At 41.1% G+C, this 22590-nt stretch overlaps 1 protein-coding gene across 5 annotated transcripts in view; it reads right to left on the bottom strand.

Annotated features, from left to right (window-relative positions):
- Positions 1-788: 788 nt before the first annotated feature.
- PEX5L (peroxisomal biogenesis factor 5 like) overlaps positions 789-22590 on the bottom strand; it is a gene marked incomplete at both ends in the record, with an annotated part of 112326 nt that continues 90524 nt past the window's right edge. For all 5 annotated transcript variants that reach the window (XM_082319541.1, XM_082319542.1, XM_082319543.1 and 2 more), the window contains 10 exons: positions 789-993; positions 1730-1887; positions 2260-2425; positions 4182-4379; positions 5579-5649; positions 6509-6652; positions 7592-7708; positions 14986-15081; positions 20276-20372; positions 21547-21673. In XM_082319541.1, the coding sequence (XP_082175667.1) occupies positions 789-993; positions 1730-1887; positions 2260-2425; positions 4182-4379; positions 5579-5649; positions 6509-6652; positions 7592-7708; positions 14986-15081; positions 20276-20372; positions 21547-21673 (1379 nt within the window). The remainder of the gene's footprint in view (positions 994-1729; positions 1888-2259; positions 2426-4181; positions 4380-5578; positions 5650-6508; positions 6653-7591; positions 7709-14985; positions 15082-20275; positions 20373-21546; positions 21674-22590) is intronic.

Genomic DNA, 22590 nt, shown 5'->3' with positions numbered 1-22590 from the left:
GAGCTCCTCTGAAGCAGACATACGCTGTCCAAGATCAGGGATGGCTGGTTTAAACAGCAACGGTTCTAGTGCAAGTGACCACTTGGGCCGGCGACGCTGGGCCTTCCCATACGTGCGTGGCCTAATCCCATAGACCCCCATGGCCAGTATTCCTCTTCCCGCTGCCCGTGGTTTACAGTTCCGCGGGCCTGCAGAATCGGGCCCAAGTTAATCAAGGTACCTTTGGACACAAAACTGTCCTTGACTGCCAACTAAGAAGTATCTTCAAAACAAAAGACATCCATTTTACATGCATCTATTTTCAGAGCTATGTTAAAAATGGACCTTGAGAAGACTTTTCAACAAAGAAACCGAGGGACAGGGAATCCGCGTTGTAGGGCAAAGGGATGTCAGCGTAGTGCGATGAGCTACTAAGCAGGTTCCTTGGATGCATTGCTTGCCATTCTACTGTGCGATAATGATTATCTAGGTTTGTTCTTAATATATTTTTCTTTGTATAGCTGTGTATATATAGAGAGAAATAGCTTGTATGGGATGAAGATTCTTCAGAAATGGCCATTTCGTCTAGTTCAGGGCTTTGTCAGATTAGCGGCAGCTCATTTCAATCCTTTGAGTTTGAATTTATTTACAATATTTTGTGCTTTTGAACTTTTCCTTTTTGAATAATGTCCGAGAGAATTCCCCTACTGATCTACAGCCATGATCTTTTGGAAAACGCGGTCATTTTGAGATGAGTAATAAAAGAGTTCTCTGTTTCCTAATACGATTCAATTTGTGGATGCTTTTTATTACGGCTCTAGATTAAATGCTCTTAACAGAATGTCTAGATCACCCACGTTGGCAGCTTGAAACAGTTCTGGCTGGTCCATCATAGACAGAGCAATTCGAAGCGCTGCCCAGATATTGCCTGACAGAGCAGGGTGGGGAACCTGTTGTTGATTCCTGCTCTTTCTTTGCAAACTGAGAGCAGTGAGAAAATTGCTGACAGCCTCTCTGTAGGGAAGAAGAAAAAAGAAACAAGCCATATAATTTGCTTAACAACTGGAGTAAAACTTTCTCAAGTTCTGTGCTAGACTCAAGTATATTATTTTACAATGCAGTTCATCAGTCTCTTTGGATTATTCTTGCTTGATTTTCTTTAAACAAGTGGATGTGGCTTGTAGTAGCGCAGAGCTCGGTCTAGTCATACATCTGGGGATATCGTCTTCATTGCTGAGTAGCTCCCCTTCCTCTTAACTGTCTTAAGCTGCCCGTTGGGACCCTGGAATGTCACCCTGATTCCTGAAGGATGGACTGCAAGGGGTTTTGCCGGCATTAGCTACTGGAAGCAGTTTAACTGAAGTTTCCCTTCTAAAGGCAGGCTCTTGTACTTTCTTTTAGAAAAGCTCTTAAGCACAGGACTAAGTTTGAGTGTGAGAACAATCCCACTGATTATAAGAAGAGTACTTGCACTTAGAGCTAAAAAAATGCTTAAGCAGCTTGCTGAAATGAGGGATTTATTTTCTTTTGATAGAAATTGAGTAGTTCTGTTATGCAGAATTTGTGGATATAAGAAAAGTATCATTGCTTTGTTAGTACGTTGTAAAAAATAATTAGAAAATTTTGCAATAGCTGAGATTATGTAGCTATATTCTGATTTTTTTTCTTAAGACAGGTCCAGCTAGACGATCAATTTTCACTTGGTAGTTATGATGCCTGACTTTCTCGCTCACACGTTTCTGTAGCTTACCTGTACGCCCCTAGGTTTATGCAGCTTATCCCTAAATTGTATCTGGACCTAATGAAGCCAGGTTGTATTTCTAAAGCACGTGTGTAGGCCTCGACAGCTTCTTCGCTTCGATCCCCATTTGCCAAAGTTGCTCCCAGGCGGTTCCATAATGTATAGTCCTGGTGAGAAAATGAGTTTTCTACTGTAGGTGTCAAAAAGGCACATAATAGCTCATTTTTGCTTGCAAAGTAAGGAGGACTGCAGAAAATAACAGTATCATATCTTCTCTTAATTGACGTGGCATGTGAGGTTCTGACTCATGATTATGGGCAACTTGATATAACTAGTACAATTAATCAGCACACAGCTAGATATTGGACATGTATAAATCTGCTTCTAAATGGGGCTGTCTTGTAATTAACATTTCTATTTCGGGTGTTAAAATTTTAATGGCTGAAGTGACATCTCATTAATATTAGCCTGATCAAGAGGGGAGAAAGAAAATGGCCTGTAAAGCTAAATTCTTAAAGATGTAAAAGCATAAAACGTACCTCTGGCCGAACAGTTAAAGCGGCACTAAATGCATCTATTGCTCTGTTAAATTCTCCATTCAGGTGGAAAAGAACTCCAAGTCCCGTCTGCAAGTCAGGGTCTATCATATCACCATTCTGGTGAGCAGCCTCCAGGTACAAATCCTTTACTTCTTCAAGTAATGAGCTAGACAAGGGTGAAAAATAACTTAAAGCTCCATCTTACATTTCTTTACAAATATTGCAATATTGATCGCATAGCCAGAAATTAAAGTCCTTGTGGTGGATGTATCAAAAGTGATATACTCCTAAAATTTGAAAATCAGCTGCTTCAACTTCATCATGGCAAAGATTTACTTCCAGGTGCTGTTGTAAACTCATGTCTGGAATAAAAAAGTTCACCTATATAATGAAGAGAACAAGGCTTACAAGGAGCGGCTGGGGGAGCTGGGGGGGCTCAGCCTGGAGAAGAGGAGGCTGAGGGGAGCCCTCATCGCTCTCTGCAACGGCCTGAAAGGAGGCTGGAGCCGGGGGGGTCGGTCTCTGCTCCCCAGGAACAAGCGATGGGACGAGAGGGAACGGCCTCAAGCTGCGCCAGGGCAGGGTTGGGTTGGGTATTGGGAAAAACTTCTTCCCCCAAAGGGCTGTCAGGCCCTGGCCCAGGCTGCCCAGGGCAGGGGCTGAGTCCCCATCCCTGGGGGGATTTAAAAGCCGTGTGGATGCGGTGCTTGGGGACATGGGTTAGTGGTGGGCTTGGCAGCGCTGGGTTAGCGGCTGGGCTCGATGATCTCAAAGGGGTTTTTCAACCTAAACCATTCTGTGATTCTATGAAGTCAAAGTGCAGCTATGAACCCAAGTGAAATAACATGAAGGCTTATTAAAACTATTACAACGGGATGAGTTTCTCAGACGTAAAAGAGTTCTCTATGGGCAAAAGCAGTAGTCGTTCTTAAGAGCAATAGATCAAGTGACTAGCCAAGACCCCCAAGGAAAGATGCCAAAACTTAAGACTTCTGTACCCACTGTAGACTTCATGAAACCTTTGCACTGACAACACCAGGTCTCAGTGGGATGAGGCCGAAGTAGAGTAACACACTTAGCAATTAAGCAGAACTTGCATATTTTATTTTTGCTTATACTAAATTATCTTGTCAACCCAGGGATTGTTAGTGATAAGGGTAAAACATAAAGCCTGTCTTCAAAACGACAAGCAGTGAGATAGCCTTAGTGTTTTAGTTCTATAAATCATGGTTATGCCTCTAATGACTTTATCATGCATCTCGCAATTCAGAGATACTTATTTATTGAGCTCATGAAATCATGACGAAGGGCTGCCAACTCATGAATTTTGTTGTTGTTTAAAATGGCTGCCAGCTCCCATTACAGTACGCAAGGCTGAAGTCAGATAAAATGACTACGCTGTCTCTTTGGTTAGAACCAGAATGGCTTTTAAACAAGACGATGCTGCCTCCCAATATTTTCAGTGAACTGAAGCCACGTCCCACTGCAAAATGGCTATCATTGCTGGATTCTTAGTGGCCTGACTGGGACATGGGAAATATGATGAACAGTAGGAAGAACGCACACATGTAGAGCAGGATACAGGCCTGGTATGGATTTGGAAGCAGCTGAAGAATGAGGATGCTGATGTGGGAACACAGAGACAGCAGACAAGGTCAGGGGAAAGTGATGGGAGTTGAGGGGAAGCGTCTCTTTTTAGCGGTTTGGTTTTGTTTTTTAACTTCCAGGGATGGCAAAAGATATAGCCTTCGGTCGCTAAACCAAATGTCCTGCGTTGGCTTCCCACTCCTGCCACTAGAGATAGCGAGTCTTCCATCGCAGGGAACAGGCTGGGCTTCTGCAGAGTAAGGGGGCACAGCAGGCACCGTCATTTCTAGTGATGTTGTTAAAACTTCCACCATCGGGATTTACACTGCATTTACCTTTCATCTGATGTCTTAGATGTTCTCCTGGTAAGTGCTGGGGACCCTTTTTTGCTTTTCGCTATATACTTGTATTTTGGATTTTGCTTTATCCAGTTTCTTAGAGCTTGATAGGCTTCTTGTTGATGGCCAGTGTTGGTATAGCTTACGGCCAGGGCCATCAGAGCTTTTAGGTTGTTCGGCTGTAGTTCCAAGCACCTAGGCAGAAAATAAAAATATATTGAGGTTTGTTTGGTTTTTTTTTAGCCAAACACAATTCTTGAATTCTTCTAAAATAATCTGTGTAACAAAAATCACTCACACAAGTAAGATCTACCCAATAATACTTTTAAAGAAGGGACTTTGTCTTGTTTGTCTGTGATAAGTGCATTATGCATATGTATAGACAGACATATGCGTGCACGTTGCATACACACATAGGTACATAAACGTATGCATACAAGCTTTGTTTTCATCCTTCTGGTTATGAGTAAATGTAGGTAGATTCATTTTTATAGTATCTGTCCAGTAAACAAAGGGAAGCTTCATGTAAATTCAAGTGAACAGTTTAATGTAGTTTGCAGCTCTACAAAAAATATTTTGAAGACGAAATTTCTTCCATCCCTATGAATCTTCTCAGCCATCCTGAATTCTCACTTTTTCTGTGATAAAGCTGGAGGCAATCACCTCAAGCAGTCTTTCTACGGATATACACCATGAACTGAAAACAATCCAGTCTGTGTTGTGAACATCACCGTTGCTTGTTTCAAAACTGGGGGGGTGAGCAAGCCCTAAATCAGACATCCCCTTGGATTTCTATCCCGGTGAGCTAAGAAGTCACGTATAAATAAGTTAGGTGAAATGACTCGATGGTTAACATTGCTAATGCAACGGAATATGGAGAGGGTACTTGCTTCAAATGAACACCCACTACAGAAAGATACTACTGCTGCTGGTATTTTGGAACTGACATTTTACATACAAGCACACCGTGATCTTCACATCTCTGTCAACCTAAAAATGTTGTCAGTTTAGTATTCAGCAGCTGAAAGGAGCTCGTTCCAATTAAGAAAACCTCTTCATTAAAGGACGGACTACAGAAAACATGCCAAGTGGCTAGAATATCAAAACGGCACTTTATTTGCATTATGCCTAATTCACGCTTATCAGGCCACGTAACTTTTCTTCTGTGCGAGTACTTAAGTTGCTAGATTAAATATTGCACTTATTTAAGAAAACAGAAATATTAATCACTAGTCATTCCTCTGAAGTCACTGGGAAGTTTTCTGTATCTATGTCAATGCTTTACTTAGTTAAATAAATGCTTCATGTTACAAGGTAAGTATGACATTAAACCAGCCTAGGCCTCCGTTACCTAATACCATCAGACCCCTTATTTAGCAATTATCTTCATCTACCTTTGGAGGGCGACAATGGCTGCCTGCTCATTTTCATTCTCTGCCTGTGTTATGCCCAGGAACTGCCAGGCCTGCAAAAATAATCATTGTGTTATTTGTTATACATACCCAACTGCAAGCAGAGTTACAGCTAATATCACTGTTAAGCAGTGGGGTGAATAAAAATAGCAGATGTGTCCAGCACTGACTTCAGCTTTTTCTGCAGCGTGCATACCAACAATACAAATCGATGGAGTTTTCAATATCTTTGGGCCTGATAATATTTATAATCAATGAATGCAAAGGTATTCTGTCAGTGTATGAGCACATGCTGATTTCTTAAATTGGAGTTACTGTGCATTTTAAATGTTGTTAGAAATTTATGGAAAACGGTGAAGAACAATTCTTAAGTTGTGTAGGTTTAAAGGATTCTAGAGCGTCCAGGAATTCTCTCTGCTTCTCGAAATCCTGCTGCTTAATTTAATGTAGCAATAGATTCAGAGACCTAGATACTTACACTGTAAATATCTTTCACATTTCACAGAAAACAGACTTTAAATATGTACATATTGAAAACATCAATATTGCAGAAATTGATATAGCTTTCAAAAATTTGTCAACATTCTTGTTAAATCGAAAATGTTCACCTTTTCCACAGCATTGTTCAAAAGATAGTTTGAAAACATCGGGAAAAGAAGGAAAGGTTTGAAATATTGTCTCTTCTGAATGCTTTTAAATGACAGCTTGGAAATTCTATAGTTTCAAAAATAGATTCTCACCTTAGGAAGAGCTCACCTTTATCTGTTTCAAGGTATACACTATTCCAAAACCACCATTACCATTCAATCTGTTCCAGTCAGTCATGACTAGCAAAGGTTTGGGCCCCGAAATCATTGCATGCTAAGGGGAGCCCCCTTTTCCTTTGTCAGTAAAAGGCACGGGAGTGAATACCTCTGCATCATTGGGCTCCTGTAGAATGGCAGCCTCCAGGTATAAGATCGTAACAGGCAGGTCACCTTCTTTCATTTTTTTCAGTCCTTCCTCAAAAGCACCAGGCCAGTCTTTGAAGGGATTCTCAGTATGGAAATAATAACCCTGGAGAAGAGAGACAACGGACGCATGATGAAGCAGTGTAGCAAGGAATGGCAACTCTCTAAAATTAAATGACTCGCTATTTTCCAACTGGGCGTAAACATCCTTTGTGCCAGGGAAACGGTATGAGCTCCCCCATGAAGTTTCAGTGACAAAAAGTGTAAAAAGTCAGCATCGCTGGACATTTATGTTCATGCTCTCTTTTTTTCACTTCAGCTCTGAGGTTATACCTACTGGTACGCATGTTGGGCTCTCCTGCTCTCATCAAAGATAACGGCAATAACTCACACGGACTGCAATAAAAGCAGAACTGAACCTAGCGTGAGCCCAGCACATCCGATGTGATGGTAAAGAGCACACGTCAAGCAGCTGACTCCCTGCAGCGCTTGTAACCTGATGTCTGTTCAGTTAATACCCTGAAATCTTCAATTAACCTTCCAGATACAAAACAGTGTTGCAAGCACCTGAGTTCATTTTAGGATTTCTTTAAATTTTGCCTTTTGCTCTTCTTGCCACTGCAGTGTAAAGGGTGTAGGCTAATATCAGCTGCATAATATAAAGCAAATTAAAACATACAATGGAGGGAATGAAGAAAGAGACAGAATCCCTATCATTTCTATCCTCAACAGTGTTTGAATGTGCCAGCCCAGATTTTTTTATTTGCTGCTCTTCCTTGAGTGCCCGTCTTCAGAAGTGCCCATAATCCAGCAGTTTGCTTCGTGAGCCTTTCAGCTGAATCCAGGCAGCGTGCCAGTCGAACTGTATTCTCGCTACGGGAAGGTCTTTTAAATCTGCCCCGCTCACAGACGCTTACAGAGGATGAGCTCTTCTGGGTAAAACCAGCTGCCATGTCCCAGGGGTTTTCTTGCGTGCCCTTGAATAGCTGGGCTCGTCGCGGGGCCTCCCGGGGAGGATGTACCGTACCAACAACCTTTGCGTTACCTTCTCAATGGTTGAGATGGTGACTTGCCCTGGGGCTTCCTGGTTCTCCGAAATCCAGTTTCTGCGAGCCATTTCTTCCCATTCTGCTTGCATTTTATCCCAAAACTCTGTGTCTGACTAGAAGAAAAAGAGGAAAAAAGGAAGAAAATGAACAACAAAACTTTAAAATAAAATGGCAAGCTTTTAATTTCTTTCTACCAGTGGTCTGAGTCTGGCAATTTTGCTGAGCAGTATTAATTCTATTAATAATCATACTGACTGAAATGCTACAGCACAAATTCAGAATTCCATATAATTTAATTTCATCTCTTATATTGGATCTTATATTGGATCACGTTTTGTCAACAGAAAACTCTCTATTTCAGAGGCAGAGTGTGTTGTATTTGAAGCAGGATTTGCAGCAGTTCACACTGCATCTTATTGATGCTAACAGCAAATTGTTACATAAAATTGGAAGGAAATGAATGCTGCTAGTCCCTGGCCAAAAAAAAAAGAAAGAAAAAAAGAAAAAAAATCAACTAAGCATACATGCTAAAGAATAACAATAGATACAACAGTTTAAAAGAGAACAAGCATCTCGCTTTGGTAGATTCAGCATCATTTGCAACTATGCAAAAGAGGAATGGCACAGCTTAGACAGAGGGCTTCTGCACAGGAGAATTTATACAAATGAGGCTTTTAGACATATTGGAGAAATCCTAATATTGCATCATGTACTGTGCTGGTGAGAGGAATCTATAAGAGATTATAAAGTTGTACAGTAAGATTAACATTCAGCTCAAAGACAAGAGGGGAAAATGCAAATACAAGAGAAACAGAAATGATGAAAAAAGAATGGGATTCAGGATGTGTAACAACCAGCATGAGGGAACCGCTGTGGCTACTAGGAAATGATGGCAAAAACCCCGAAAGAGGATTTAAAAAAAAAAAAAAAAAAAAAGAGGGGAGAATCCAAGGTAAGGTCCTATTTTTTCAGCTTCCACACATCAGTCACAAGCCCTGAAAAGCAGTTCTGTAGCAGCATACGTGCTCAATACATGCTCAGCACTACGAGCCTTTGCAAAGTTCTCCAGTTGCTGCAAGGTCACGGCCAGAACGCCCGTGAGCTGACACTACTGAGGGCACCGTTTCCCAGCTTATTTATGTGAAAGACAACAGCACAAATAATTCTAGCAGTTTAGACAGAACTATTTGAGTGTGAGGTTGATTGAAGGTATTATAAACTGGTATATTAAGGTGTGTATATATATATGAAGGTATTATAAACTGGTCCAGATAGTGTTGTCTGAATCTTCATTGCCAGACTGACCTCTTTGCTACTGCTCCACAGCTAGGCACGATTTGCAAAAATAGAGCTTAGTCAGCGATTGCGCGGCTTGCTGCAACCCTCCTTCTTAGGCACGTGGAAAAAGGAAAGCACAGGCTATGAACAGATCTAGAATGAGCCAGCAACGAGAACATTTGAGATTCGGTGTGAAGGATTGGGAGGACTCGCGCTGGCTACCGTTAGGTGTGGCTGCTGTAAATCAGAAGGCTGCGTACAAACGGCAAGGTGCCTTCCCTCTCTAGAGATCTGACGGGCACCTCCCTTTGGCTCTTGCCCCAGCACCTGCCTCCTGGAACCCAGCGCTTTCGTCCAGGAGACTCAGAATCGTCCGAATTCCGCAGTTATTGGATCGGTGAAGGTACCTGCTACGTCCTTCTCTGGACTAGGAAACAAAGGTGAACCATTCACTCCTGGAGAGGAGATTTCACTCTTTGTACCAGAAGGGAACAGAACCTGACAACTCTGTTACACAGCAGCCTCGGAGGTTTCCAAATTTGCTTTCATTCCAGATTTGAAGGCAATACACTCTTTTAAACAGTGGTGCAATTGTGCTGAAATGTCCGTTCAGGGTTTGAAAAGGCTAGGGCAGTGATCAGATCCCTCCCTCTTTTATCAGCCACGACCAGAGGCACCTGAATGCACCCCCTGCCCCGCTCAGCAGCTGTCCCTACCAGCTATTGTGCCTTCAGTGCAAATCTGCACGGCACTGAAGAAAAAATTACTTGACCATGTTTTTACTGGCAGTAATTTTGAGATTCGGGATGAGATAAAGGAGTGGAAATTTCCCTTTTCTACAGATTAATATTAATAAAGCTACTGAAAAATAATTGTTAATGCCTTTTTAAACAGATTATAGAACTAATTATACATAGATTCATATATATATGATGTTTATATTGGAATTTTTGCTTGTATTTTTCCCACAAAAATCCCTTATGAATCAATGGGTTAGAAACATCTCAAATCACATTTCTGCAGATCGTAAGCAAGCATACAAGTGGTTTTAGGTCTTGAGCTCAAATTCTGCTGCTTAATTACGTATTTATAATTGACGCAGAAGTTCAGCGTGTGCATACTCCCCTTAAAAAGCCAGCGAATTACCGTGCGTTCAAGTAGCCGTGCTTGATGTCTACCTATAGTGAGTCAAAGGTGGAGGAAAAATGTAGCGGGGGGACCCGCTTTGCTATAACGCCTCTCAGCTCATCACGGGCTACTCGGACGTGGGCCAGGGCCCTGCTGTTACTTTGCAGCTACAAGCGAAGCTTTGCTTAAGGCCCAGCCGCAGCTCGCTAAGCGCAGCCAGCACGTGGGCTTTCTAAAGCTGGCGTGGCAAAGCTGCGCCGAGCAACCGGACCGTGCACGACTACGGCACCTGATAAAATGCTGCAATATTGCGGTGACAAATAAGAATGTCAATAGCAGAGCCGTTTAATGTTCTTGAGGAAGAGGACCGTAAATATTGCACAGTCTTTGTTGAAGTCTAAGTCTGTTTCAGCTGTCATTAGTAGCAATTTTTTCATTGACTTCAGTGGCAGGAGCGTTAAATTAATACTGTTTCTGAAAATCTGGCTTTGGATCAATACTCCTAGATCTAATTTTAACTCTCTTTGCCATGTGACTGGTGCCAATTACTTAATTTCCCTGTTTTTGCCACCTTAACGCTGGTGAATGACTTCAGATGTACCGAAAGGTTTCAGACCAGTTCAAAACGTTTAACACGTTCTCAGATCATCTGCAGCAGTTAAGCGGAATGACAACCAGGAAAAATGTTCGTGCCATCTGACTACTTCCAAGCAGAATATTCTGCATTTTGTCAAAGAGGCTATTTTTACTCTTAGTATTTAAAAATATGCTGAAGCAGTTAAACAAATGGGAGGCAAAATATTTCCAGGCTCTTTACTTCCTACGATACAGTGAAGGGGGTGGGGTGTAGTTTCTGAATATTGCTGGCTAATTTCTAACTTACCTATTTTCATAACTTTAAGAACAGAATTTTGCCTGTCCTGTACTGCCAAAAATTAGTTTGCAATGTTCCTTCTTGACCAATGTATAGGAAACAAAGGTTGTTCGTTCTCTGAATTACTGAATCGGCAGACCCTTCAACGTGAAAGACACAGTAAGTTAAACTTATGTGCCAACTACATAAGATTTCCTTAGCTGATATCTTCTCAAAACAAAACCTGAAGTATGCCTTTTTAGTAAAGTTTAGAGATAAAAAAATTTGTATCAAGGCAAAGATTCCCGTTGTGATTTGAGAGAGTACCGAATAAAACGCATCTGAATGACTCAGGCTCCTAGATCCCAATTTAAAATGTGGTTTAGGCAGTCTCAGGCCCATCCGAAAGGGATGTTGAAATAGCGCGACAGGAATATCGCAGGCACAGAAAGGATGCTCACCAGTATTCATGGGAACCACAAAGCTGATGATTCTGGACTGTTTTCCTGGGCTAGAATAAATTAATCTCATCTTATTCCTGCTATTGTCACATAATTTAGCTGTAATATGTTCTGATGCTTCATAACAGAATGCTATACGGCAGATGGCTCACGTGACGTGGTGGTGTAAATAAAACGATGCTGAGGAGGACAGCTCCAAATTTCTTTTGCGAAAGCTCACAAAACAGTATGGCACCTGCTGTTTAATCTCTACATTAGGGAAATGTGGCATAAGAAAATATCAAAATCGCTTTTTTCCCATCTCTGAGACATTTCTCAGTGGGAAGTTTTTGCGCTCTCTTGGTTTCATTTTTATTTATTCTAACTCGTTGCCAATAGGACGGTGGATGATAAAACAGTCGTTTTAACAGAATATAGCTATGGGATGGATCTGAATCCCCATGCTGGCATTTTTAAAAAAATCAAAAGTACCAATTTTTGCTAAAGCACAGCTAATTATTAGAAAGATTCCGTTAAAACGTATTTGGTATGGCACTTGGAAATCATGAAGACTTTAGGCTATTTGTGCTTCCCTCCCATGTACAGCAAAGGGATGAGGCAAAAATCAAACCCAGTTTCCAGAGGGACAGCAAAGGCAGCCAAGTCTGCAAGCACCCGATCACTGCGAGTGAATCTGGACCCTGCCTAGTAAAAAAGCTGATTTACTTACCTCTTTATTCTTAAAAGATTCCCCAATGGCATAGACATCTTTAAACCTTCTTAAGAAAGAATTACCTCACAGATCTTCATTAATCTCGAAGTTTGACATCTTAAAACCATTCCCAAAGCTCTAAAGTGAATACTGGGTGGAGGATAAAGTTTGGTGTCTTCATTTACTGAATTGTTAATTAATTCCTTTCAAACTAGGCCACAAAGAACCTGAGATTTGCTTCCTTTTCTTGATCAGTTTTCTGGCTAATCTTACCACTTGGAGATTTCCCAGTTGAAGAATATTACAGAAACATCCAAAGCCTAAAAGATGAATTTTTGAGCTGTATCTATTCTCCACTTAAGAAAGCACTAATCTTTCGGAGATGGGCTGCAATTTATTTCAATCACTCTCGCTTTCTTACCGCTTCATTTTAGCTAGGATGAAAATCCAGCTCTTTTCATATGCAAATGGCAATAACTGCTCTATAAGGTCTTGAAGAATCCTTTCCTTTACATTTTAACTACCTGGTCCAAGTTTCTGTTTTAAGCAGGAAGAATAACTTAAGACTGCCAGCTACACAGTTAGGGAAACATTTAATTAGATTCTTTTTAACAGCTGTTTTTGAGGCTACCTTAAAGCATTTTAACAACGTGTCTTTGTTGCCTGTCGTGGTTTAACCCCAGCCGGCGACTGAGCACCACCAGCCGCTCGCTCACTCGCCGCAGTGGGATGGGGGAGAGAATTGGGAGGGTAAAAGTGAGAAAACTCGTGAGCTGAGATAAAGACAGTTTAATAATTGAAATAAATTAATAGTAATAATAAAAGCATATACAAAGCAAGTAATGCATGATGCAATTGCTCACCACCTGCCAACCAATGCTCAGCCAGTCCCTGAACAGCGATCGCTGCCCCCCAGCCAGCTCCCCCCAGTTCCTATACTGGGCACGACGCCATGGGGTATGGAATAGCCCTTGGGCCGGTCTGGGTCAGCCCCCCCGGCTGTGCCCCCTCCCAGCTCCTTGTGCACCGGGCAGGGCATGGGGAGCTGGAAAGCCCTTGACTGGTGTAAGCACTGCTGAGCAGCAACTGAAACATCAGGGGGTTAGCGACATCAGTCTCATCCTAAACCCAAAACACAGCACTGTGCCAGCTACTGGGAAGAACATTAACTCTATCCCAGCTGAAATCAGCACATTGCCTCAGAATGGCCTTTTTTTTAATGTGCAATATTTTTTTCTACAATATGTTCTCCTCCTTACTTTACTTTGCAAAGTAATTCAGTAATGTCTTGTATTCTGTTGTTGGCCTCAACTCCTTTTTCTTTCTGCTGAATGTCTGGGAACTCCCCACCACAGATGGTTTCTGGCAGTTGCAAGAGTGCTGACATCATTTGCTTAAGCACTAACCGTAAGGCAGAGATGTTCATCATCAGATTCCCTGTGTCGCAACCACGGATTACAGCACAGCATGGCCCACCTTAAGGAGCAGTCTGCAGTGCAATCGGGAACATCCAGAGCATTTAAAGCAGTGGCAATTTGAAAGCAAGTCTCTCCTTTCCTGCCCGGAGCAAATGTCTATGATGTGTGACATCAAAAAACCTATTCTGCATCACTAGCAGTTGTTTATAAAGAATCTATTTGATTGGGAAAGAGCAATGCACTCAGAAAATACAAGAAAAAGGCATTCAGTGTACAGTTTATAAAACAGCTAACTTACTGATTGTGTCCATTGCAGCCTTGCAGGCCGATACAAGAATTTTTGTGTGTGCAATAAGATCCTAAGAAATGATGGTAGAAACCATGCAGTCTTACCTTAGTAAAAACCCTACAAATCAAATTAATTTCTTAATTAAGAAATTCTGTTTCTAGCAGAAGCCAGCATGTGATTTAGGCCTAGTTTTGTTTGTAAGCAACCAATATTAATCTCGAATAGTTCAACTGCCAACACTGGAATTAAAATGGTCTAAAACTTGAGTTAGAGGAGTATTAAAATACAGACGCTAAAATTTAAATCTAACCCCAAATATCCCTGAAGTGTTCTAGATGTTTGGAGACTAATGAGACTGCAGTTCATGCTAAAATTAATCAGTGTCACAGCCTCATCCTTTCCACCCTAAAAACTCATTTCAGTGGCTGTTGCATAATTCAGCCTGAACTTCTGTCCTCAGTGGATGCAGCTGTCCTGGCTCTTCGTGGCGCTGGGAGTTTGAAGGTTACTGACTGAACCCCTGAGAAGATACGATGCTCAAGATGGATGCTTTTATCTTATTTTTTATTGGATTCTGTTACAAAAACTGTGTGCCACCTTGTCTCTAGATAGGATCAAGATTTCAACTGGGACTAGTGGTATAGAACAACACTCAAGAGGCATTTTTCATGTTGGAAAAGTAGTAGTTGGTGAAAAAAACAGAAGTGCAATAGGAGAACTGTCCAAATACCTGCACCTTTTCAAACTAAATTGATTTCCCAGGAAACGAGAGTACTCCCGGGTTTAACATTCTGCCACTACTTATAAAAACGCAGTGGTGCATGGTTACTGCTAGACGTGCAGTTCCCCATTGCAGCAGGTCGTTATTCTGTTTATCAACGAGTCTGAATTCCAGTTCCACTGTGGAGAATTGGTTTACGTCTGAGCTTAAGTAACTGATTGCACACATTAAGTTGCTGGGGAAAAATATGCTTCACTCTTACACTTTCAGTGTCGAAGTACTTACATTTATGGGAAATTTTTCTTGACCCACTTGCTATAGCAATACAAAATGGAGCTTGCAATGTTGGTTCTATCTAATCTTCATTTATACCTAGGGTTTGGGGGGGTTTTTTGAGAGAAATGGCTATTTTAAATTAGTAACTCCAGGAAATATGTCTTTTCTCTGCTTTAAATAACCCAGTTCCAACTTTCTCCTATATTTGTGCTGCAATATGAATAAGAAATCCATAGAACATTAGCTGAAAATGAAAACAATAAATGAAGTAATACCTCAACAGCTGCCTTTGCTCTTTCAAATTCCTCCTCCAAGGAGTGATTTCTGGAGAGAAGCGGCCCTCCCCAACGCTGCTCCTTAGCTGATCGCGCCTAAAAAATAAAAGAATAAATCAGAAAGGGATGATATACTCTCTGCCACATTTCTGAGTTATTTCCTTAATTGCCTAGAGCCCCAAATGGCCTTTTTCTTGGGCAAAACTAGTTGTGTCCCTGCATGAATTCCTCTGAATTCTCTTACACTGTAGCAGGGATCATTCCTCATGGGAAGCAGAGTAATTTATCTTTTCCAGACTTTTCACTCAAGGTGCGTGAATGATAAGGAGACATCCAAGGAAAGACAATGCAAGCGTTGGGCCACAAAGGGAAGAGCTGACTATTTTGTATCAGACTTTTACCGTAACTGTTCCTACTCCTGTATTACGACTGTGGCAGCGCATTCCCCTCGCTATGCTCCAGGAAGAAAGAATCTCATTTTCCCTGTACATTTTGTGTTTTTCTTTCAGGTTCTGCTTTGGGATCACATTGGAGAGCCCGGTTTGCTATGGATTTCACTGGAAGGACAAATCCTTTTTACAATTGGCAGCTCTCTCTTCTGTGCCTTACTATCAGTCGATCCCACTGGAAGGACATAACAAGTTTCTCCCTGTTCTTTTATGAAAAACTTTTTTTTTTTTTTTTTGCACAAAAGGCACAGTACAAAACCAAACAGTATTCAATGATGGCACAGAAAAGCACAAAGTGGCCTAATCTTGCTAAAGAGAGCTCTGACTGCTAATCCCTTCCCTCGGGTTTGTCAGAGGTTAAACTCATTAGCCATTTGCCTGACCGTGGTCCCAACTGCATTAATTTACGTGATTACATTTCTGATGACTGTACTTGTCATATTCAATTTCAGTGGGCCACATTGCTAAAAGACCAATTTTGCCCGCTGCAGACTCATTGGGCTGCATCTCCCAGCGCTGGAATGTGCACTGCTAGGGTGAAACACCCTGGGCGTTCGTATAAGTAACGTGCAACGCATGGGCGAACACAGATGTCTGTGTGTGTACAGACATGGGGTTTTACCTAGAAGGACGACATTGGTTTGTCAATCTAGCCTTAAAGTTCTGGTTTGTTCCTGAGTCTCTCAGGTAAAGATTGATGAGTGAAATTGGTGACACAGGTGCGGTTAGAAAAGCCCGACGGAGCACCGTGTCTGTGAGAGGCGCGGGGGCACCGCGCGCGTTCCGCTCTCGGCCTCTGGACTCCGCTGCGAGCGGGCCTCCTGCCCTCACATCCGCTCCGCTGCTCCACAGTGTTGGCAAAATATTTTGCTTTTCTTTCACGAGGCCGGGAAGAGATTTCAGGGTGCCGCTGAAAACACACCGAAACCCAATCCTATACACAAAACAGTTATTTTACCGATTAATAGAATTTAGGGCAGAAGAGAGAACTGGTTCAAATCGTCCGTTTGTCTGTATACCACATGACGGTATTTGTCACGCAACAGCCGCAGGATAAAGCTGACATTCCACGGAGAATAAGCTGAGGTTGTCTGCAATACATGTCTTTGAGGAAGGTGCTCGGATTTAATTTAAAGTTATCAAGAGACCTTAATCTCATCACTTTGTTTGCAAATTTGTTTAATTGCCCTCCTTGTTTCTCTTATTAATTTTAATTTCAGTTTCCTACTATCACTTCTTATTCTTTTTCCAGTAGTTTAAAGCACTTTTTAGTACTCCTTATTTTCTCTGTGGAAAGACACTGATGACTTTAATCAGGTTTTAATTGTCTTTTAAATGATATAAAGAGATTGAGATCTTAAATTGTCTCATTATAAGGCATTTTATTCAGATTTCAATCTTTTCCGTGTCTCTCTTACTCTCCCTCTTTATATTTTTATAGCCTTGTTTTTTTATAGCCATACAGACAACCAAAGTGAACCCTATATTCCGGTCTTGCCGTTTCTCTGTGCAGAAACCAGGTGATCTCCTATCTCCCACTAATTCCGTCTGCTCCTACACACTCCTCTTGCCACAGCACTGCGCAGGGAGCGCCCATGTTGACGTCCTCGTACGCTCTGAGCCGTAGATTCTCTTCAAATTGCCTTCCAGCGTAGCGGTGGAAGTAGAGCCTGCATTCTTTTTCCAAAATGTACAACTTTTCAAGCGACTGTATTGAAATACGTATTTATACAGATGTCTTGGTCACCGGCTCATTTTTATGACTCTTTTATTTACGTTTTTTTCATTCTACTGTTGCATTATGTGCAAATTTTATCAGGAATGGCTTGCATATTTATTTTCAGATCAATAATATTGAAGATCATGGCTTCTCTTTGGAATCAAGTGATTACCACTCCTAGTAAATAACTACCGTTCTTGAGAACTTAAATTAGCCAGTTTTAATCTGTTTAACAGCTGTTTTATTTATATTGTATGGTGCTAATTTTAAAATCAGAATATGGTATGTTAATTCAAACATCTTGCAGAATATCACACAGCAACATTTATCAGCCCGACCTGTAATCTGATCAAAGAATTAAATTTGGTTTTCTTGACACGAAACTCTGTTGATAGACATTAATTATGTTCCTAGCCTTTTCATTATGTACGAGTTGGCTCTTGCAAACTGTTTGATTATTTCCGCTTTTTAATCTTCTGTTTCCAGTGACTGCAATTTCCTTAGGTCAAGGACAATACCGTAAATCACAACGTTCAGACCGAGTACTACCGCAGAAGGGGAGAGCGAGCTCGTTGCGGCGGTAAAGAGGTGAGGGGGAAGAGGACAAGAAGCACAGAAGCCCCCTCCTCTGCCATATGTCAGAGCATACACATTGTCCCTGCATAATCCCCACAGAAATATACCTTCTCCTCCATTAAATGCAAACCTGCCCTCAACCAGAGGGAAAAAAGAATTAACAAAACCCACATAAGCTGCATTTGCATATAGACAATGCAGAGTCGCATCCTGAGTTGTGGTACCCAGAAATGCAGGACCCCACATACAACAAACCTGCTGCCTTTCGCTAGGGTGGGAAGAGAGGGGATGGGAATGGAGTGCCAGCACCGGAGAACTTCCCATCTCCTGCTGGTGATGGGGCGGGACTCTGCAGCCTCCTCCCTCAGGGGGAGCCCGAGGCGGGGTCCGGGTCCGGGTCCGGGTCCGGGTGGAATGGGGATGTCTGAGGCATGGGCGCTGTGCGGACGCGGTGGCTGGATATGCTCGCCACTCTACAACGGTGGTGCTGTAGCCGATCACTGGCTGCTGTCTACAGGGACAAAATCTTCCATTCCAATGCATTTGCGCACACTTTCCTGCGCTTGTAGTCGGCTTATGTGCTGTTGGACCTTAACTGTTGGTGAGAGGCTTAAATTATAGTCTTAACTTTTGAGCAGGTCTTCAAAAAATGAGCTACATCTGTCCCTTGTAACTCTTGATTTCATTAGAGTAACTGGCACAGCCAAGGAGGGCTAGGGCCATTACTCTTACTGTAGCTATTTGGGAGAAGTGGGGAATAAATTTTGCATGCTAAATATTGTTGCCCCAAACTGCAGATTTCTAAGGTTTGCAGGCTTTGCGCTATATCTTTGTCCAAGAGTGCTGACATGTTAGAATTAGGTACGTTTTTTTAGTATGTCAGGATTTTTGTGTATGCATTCTGAGTGAGCAAGAAAATACCTAAAATGCCCAGGGAGGCATTTAGAGAGTTAAAACATGAGCAGACTTTATGGATATACAACTGAACATATTATCTCCCTCTGCAGTTTGTAATTATAAGAGAAAAAATAAACCTTAAAAAAACCTCAGACACCGTAGGATATCTCAGTACTACTAAAAGCATAACAAGGAACTTTCCAGAATAGCAGATAAATGAAAGAACAAAGATACTTTGGGCCAGTGCAGTTTAAGAGTTAATAATAGGTAACGTATGATGTGCGTAGAACACTGAGAAGCAAGACGGCCACATCTGATGACAGCCACCATGCTGCGGCCCGTCCCAGCCTTCAAACACGTTTCTTCCTTGTTAATTCAAAGCTTGTCTTTGTGATTTTGTATTGGCATAAGTGCTGGTAAACACGGGATTTTGTTAAGAAGATTGCATAATTTTAATGAAAATATGACCTAGTTACTTAGTATTTCACTTTGAGGAACTAAAGCTAACGTGTCAAAGATGAGTGATGAAGGTGATGATTGAGAAATTGCTGATGGAAAACTGCAGCAAGTTTGACAAGAAGAAATCTTTAGGGTATGGCAGAATCTGTTGCATATGCAAAGGTTACCCTTAAATGAGATAGGCAAGATCTATAGAGGACAAAGTATGGAAAACGTATGCTTTGATAAAAGCTCTAACGTGATTTCTTTTACAAGCAGATTAAGACCTCAGTCAAGACAGATGAGCCTGTTTGTTGGGAACTGATGACTTTGACAGTCCAAGTATAGGCAGGATGAAGCAGGCAGTGAATGAAAATAAGTAAACTACCTAGAATAAGAACACAATCTCACTTCAGGTCATTTCTCTGCACTACTAATTACCAGTTCAACAACATTTCGTAACTTGAATGGATCACAAGTTTGAAAAAAGCAGCTTAATATAAATCAAAACAAAACATGCGATATACCAGAACCACAGGTAAGCATTTCATACTCTGCTTCTCTTTCAAGCTGGCTGATTCAGCTTCACATACATACCTATCTGAAACCATACAGCTCTAGGTAACCACTTCCACAAGGTCCTGTCCAATATACAATAGGACAGTGGAACAGGGCAAATCTACAAATATCCAGCCCAGCGCCCTCTGTATTAGAGCTCCTTTTCCAGCAGGAAAAAGTCCTTTGACCACACTGCTCTCCCACCTGTGGAGACAAACTGCTAATGAACGTTGGTCTAATGATTCCCTCCAGTATTCCTTAGCCATTTCCCAATTCTGGGGATTTCTGGGTGACCAAGAGACCTTGAGAATAGATACATTACAGGGAGAGGGAACCATTAGAAGTTTGAATTTCAGAACTGGAGGAAGGGAAAAATGATGATGCTGTAAATTGTAGCTTGAAGTCTTTCTTTCTGCACAGGAAGGTCACAGTTCACTGCAGTGTCAAACTCGGAATGTTCGACATGCTGACATTGTTAAGTTATTTTCATAGCAAATTAATTTGGAAGCTGTGAAGATTCGGCTGTATGAACCTTTTAACTGATGATCCTGAAAATATCCCTTAAATAGTTCTTCCAGAATGTGAACAGTTAGCCAGTGGGACAATTCCTACTTGCCTTTTTATTGTTACTAAATCTACCAAATCCTCTTACCTGTGTTGCAGGTGCAAGTTCTAATTCTGACGTTGAATCAGACTCCAAGGCACTCTTGACGTTAGTCAGCTCCGACTGTGATCTGTTTTCTGTGGACCTAGCAATAAGGCATTTACATACTCATCACCGCACACTAAGACATACTGCCTCATGTCTTTCATGTTCATAAGCACATGCTGATTAATTAGGTTATTTCTTTTAACTGAATTGTTTAACTCGCAGTTATCAAAAGTGCCTGGCCTCTTCTCAGTGTTCTCAGTGTTCACTCTTACGCTTTTCACTTGCATGCAGCCAATAGTGAATACAACAGAACAGAGTCAGGCCAGGACAGGGTCGAGCCCTGGCTATGTATTGGCATGAAACCAGTATAATGCAGTGAAGACTTTGCCTCTGCCACTATGCTTCTGTTTCATAGCCAGGCAAAATGAGGTTAGGCAATGACACAAGACTGTACCTGCTGTCAGGGTCTAAGAATCAACCACCACATTACAAGACTTCACCTTGGCACATGTGCATTTTTATGCCACAATATCCTAATATTCTTTCTTCCTAGAAAATGAAACCCTGTAGATCAAAATCAAGTTAACTGAGCAAAACCTGTGTAAAGCTCTAGGTTAATGAAACACCCAGATAAAGGGCAGGTTAAGATACAGGATAAGCATCATTTGGTCAGAAAACTGCTTCTGGTGTATGAAAATGCTAATTACGGTCATGCGTAATGGAGTGAATGAGTGTTGCTTGCATACCAAGAAGGCAGCAGAATTAATCTACATGAACTGTTCCCAAAGGCAAAGTCCAATTCTTCCCTCATTTACATCCCCTGCAATTTTAGTTGAACTGCATGAAAGCGGTAGTTCTTGGCTTGGATATTTTATCTTGCCTCTTCCAGTTATACGCAGAAATTCTGCCCTCTTGGTAGCAAAACCAAAATACACTGGATATCCAGTGACTGTCAAATCACTGCCAAGTATCCCTTTTTACTCATTTTACTCACATGTTTGTAGTTGGTTTTGGATCACCGCATGCCTCTCTAGAATTCTCACCACCATTTATTTAGTAATTGCACCTGCTACTTTTCACAACATTAAAAATTGCTGGCAAAATGTCATTTTATAGTGTACTTGCTTATGATACATTGTCCAGAATGTCTGCTTGAACGCATTTAATGTAATCATAACATTTAATAATATGACTTGCCATCAAGCAAGCATTTCTGTGAATTATGAAAGTGGGACTGGAAATATTTTTGTAAGGAAAGCAAAAAGTTGTACCATAAAAGCTCTTTTGATGAAGCTCTAGATGATGATGATGTTCGCTCGGTAGAAGGGTGGACCTTGCTACTCCTGTCCCCACGAAAACTGACATCGTCCCATTTCTCTAGCCGCGTCTGAATATCGGCTGAAAAATAAGAAAAGAAAATATGAATCTTTTAAAGAAACTGCTGCAGAAAATTTTATCTCCTACGTTAAATGTAAGTAATAGATAAAATGGTGCCATTAAAGACTATATTTTAGTTCAGGTCCAATACACAGAAATGTGTGAACCTTTCTAGCTGATATTCTGTGAAAATGTTTGGGAATTCACAATATTTTTCTAAATCTATTAGCATTCATGGTCAGAATGTCAGTGGAACTCTTGACTTAAAATCCGTGATTTGTATGTAATTTAGATCTGTTGATAAAATTATACTAACTATTTGATAGTTTTGGATATTTTTAATTTCCTAATTGTAGTCAAATTATAAAAAATAAAACTTTTACTGACTACCATTTAAAAATGACTGTGTAGGCAACTGATATTATTCAGTCATATGCTGGACTTGCTTTGCAAAAACGAGATGTTCAGCTCCTGTATGAAGATAAAGTTCTCTAAAAGAATTTCCGTGCTGATGAATGGAACATTTGCTACCTTGGTATAAATTACATTTACCTTGCAAATTTCTCAGTTGCGGTGCAAGTCATTTAGTTTGGATGGAACTAAATTAAATTCACCTTTTCCAAAAGCCAACTATAGATCATGCTTGGCAGGATATTGAGTTGTGTTTGGGATTTTTGTTCAATCTGTATAAATATAGCTCTTTCGTCAAGAATGGCTTCTTTTTTTTCCCTTGTATGCATAGATAAAGCAGTATTTACAAATATAATGTGTATTTCTGACACCTGCAGTTCTGAAAAGGACATCCAGTATGGGCTGCCTCTGATTTGTGTCCTTTACCAATTTCTCATGATACCTCTATAGATTTTTCTATGATTTTACTTTCCCTGACTAAATTCTTTTTCGAAAGAAGACTTTATTTGCACATTTAGCGACAACTT

This window comes from Platalea leucorodia (genome assembly GCF_965183815.1).
Source record: "Platalea leucorodia genome assembly, chromosome: 8".
NCBI lineage: Eukaryota > Metazoa > Chordata > Aves > Pelecaniformes > Threskiornithidae > Platalea > Platalea leucorodia.
Note: the sequence above shows the minus strand (reverse complement) of the source record. Positions and strands in the feature narration are given on the sequence as shown.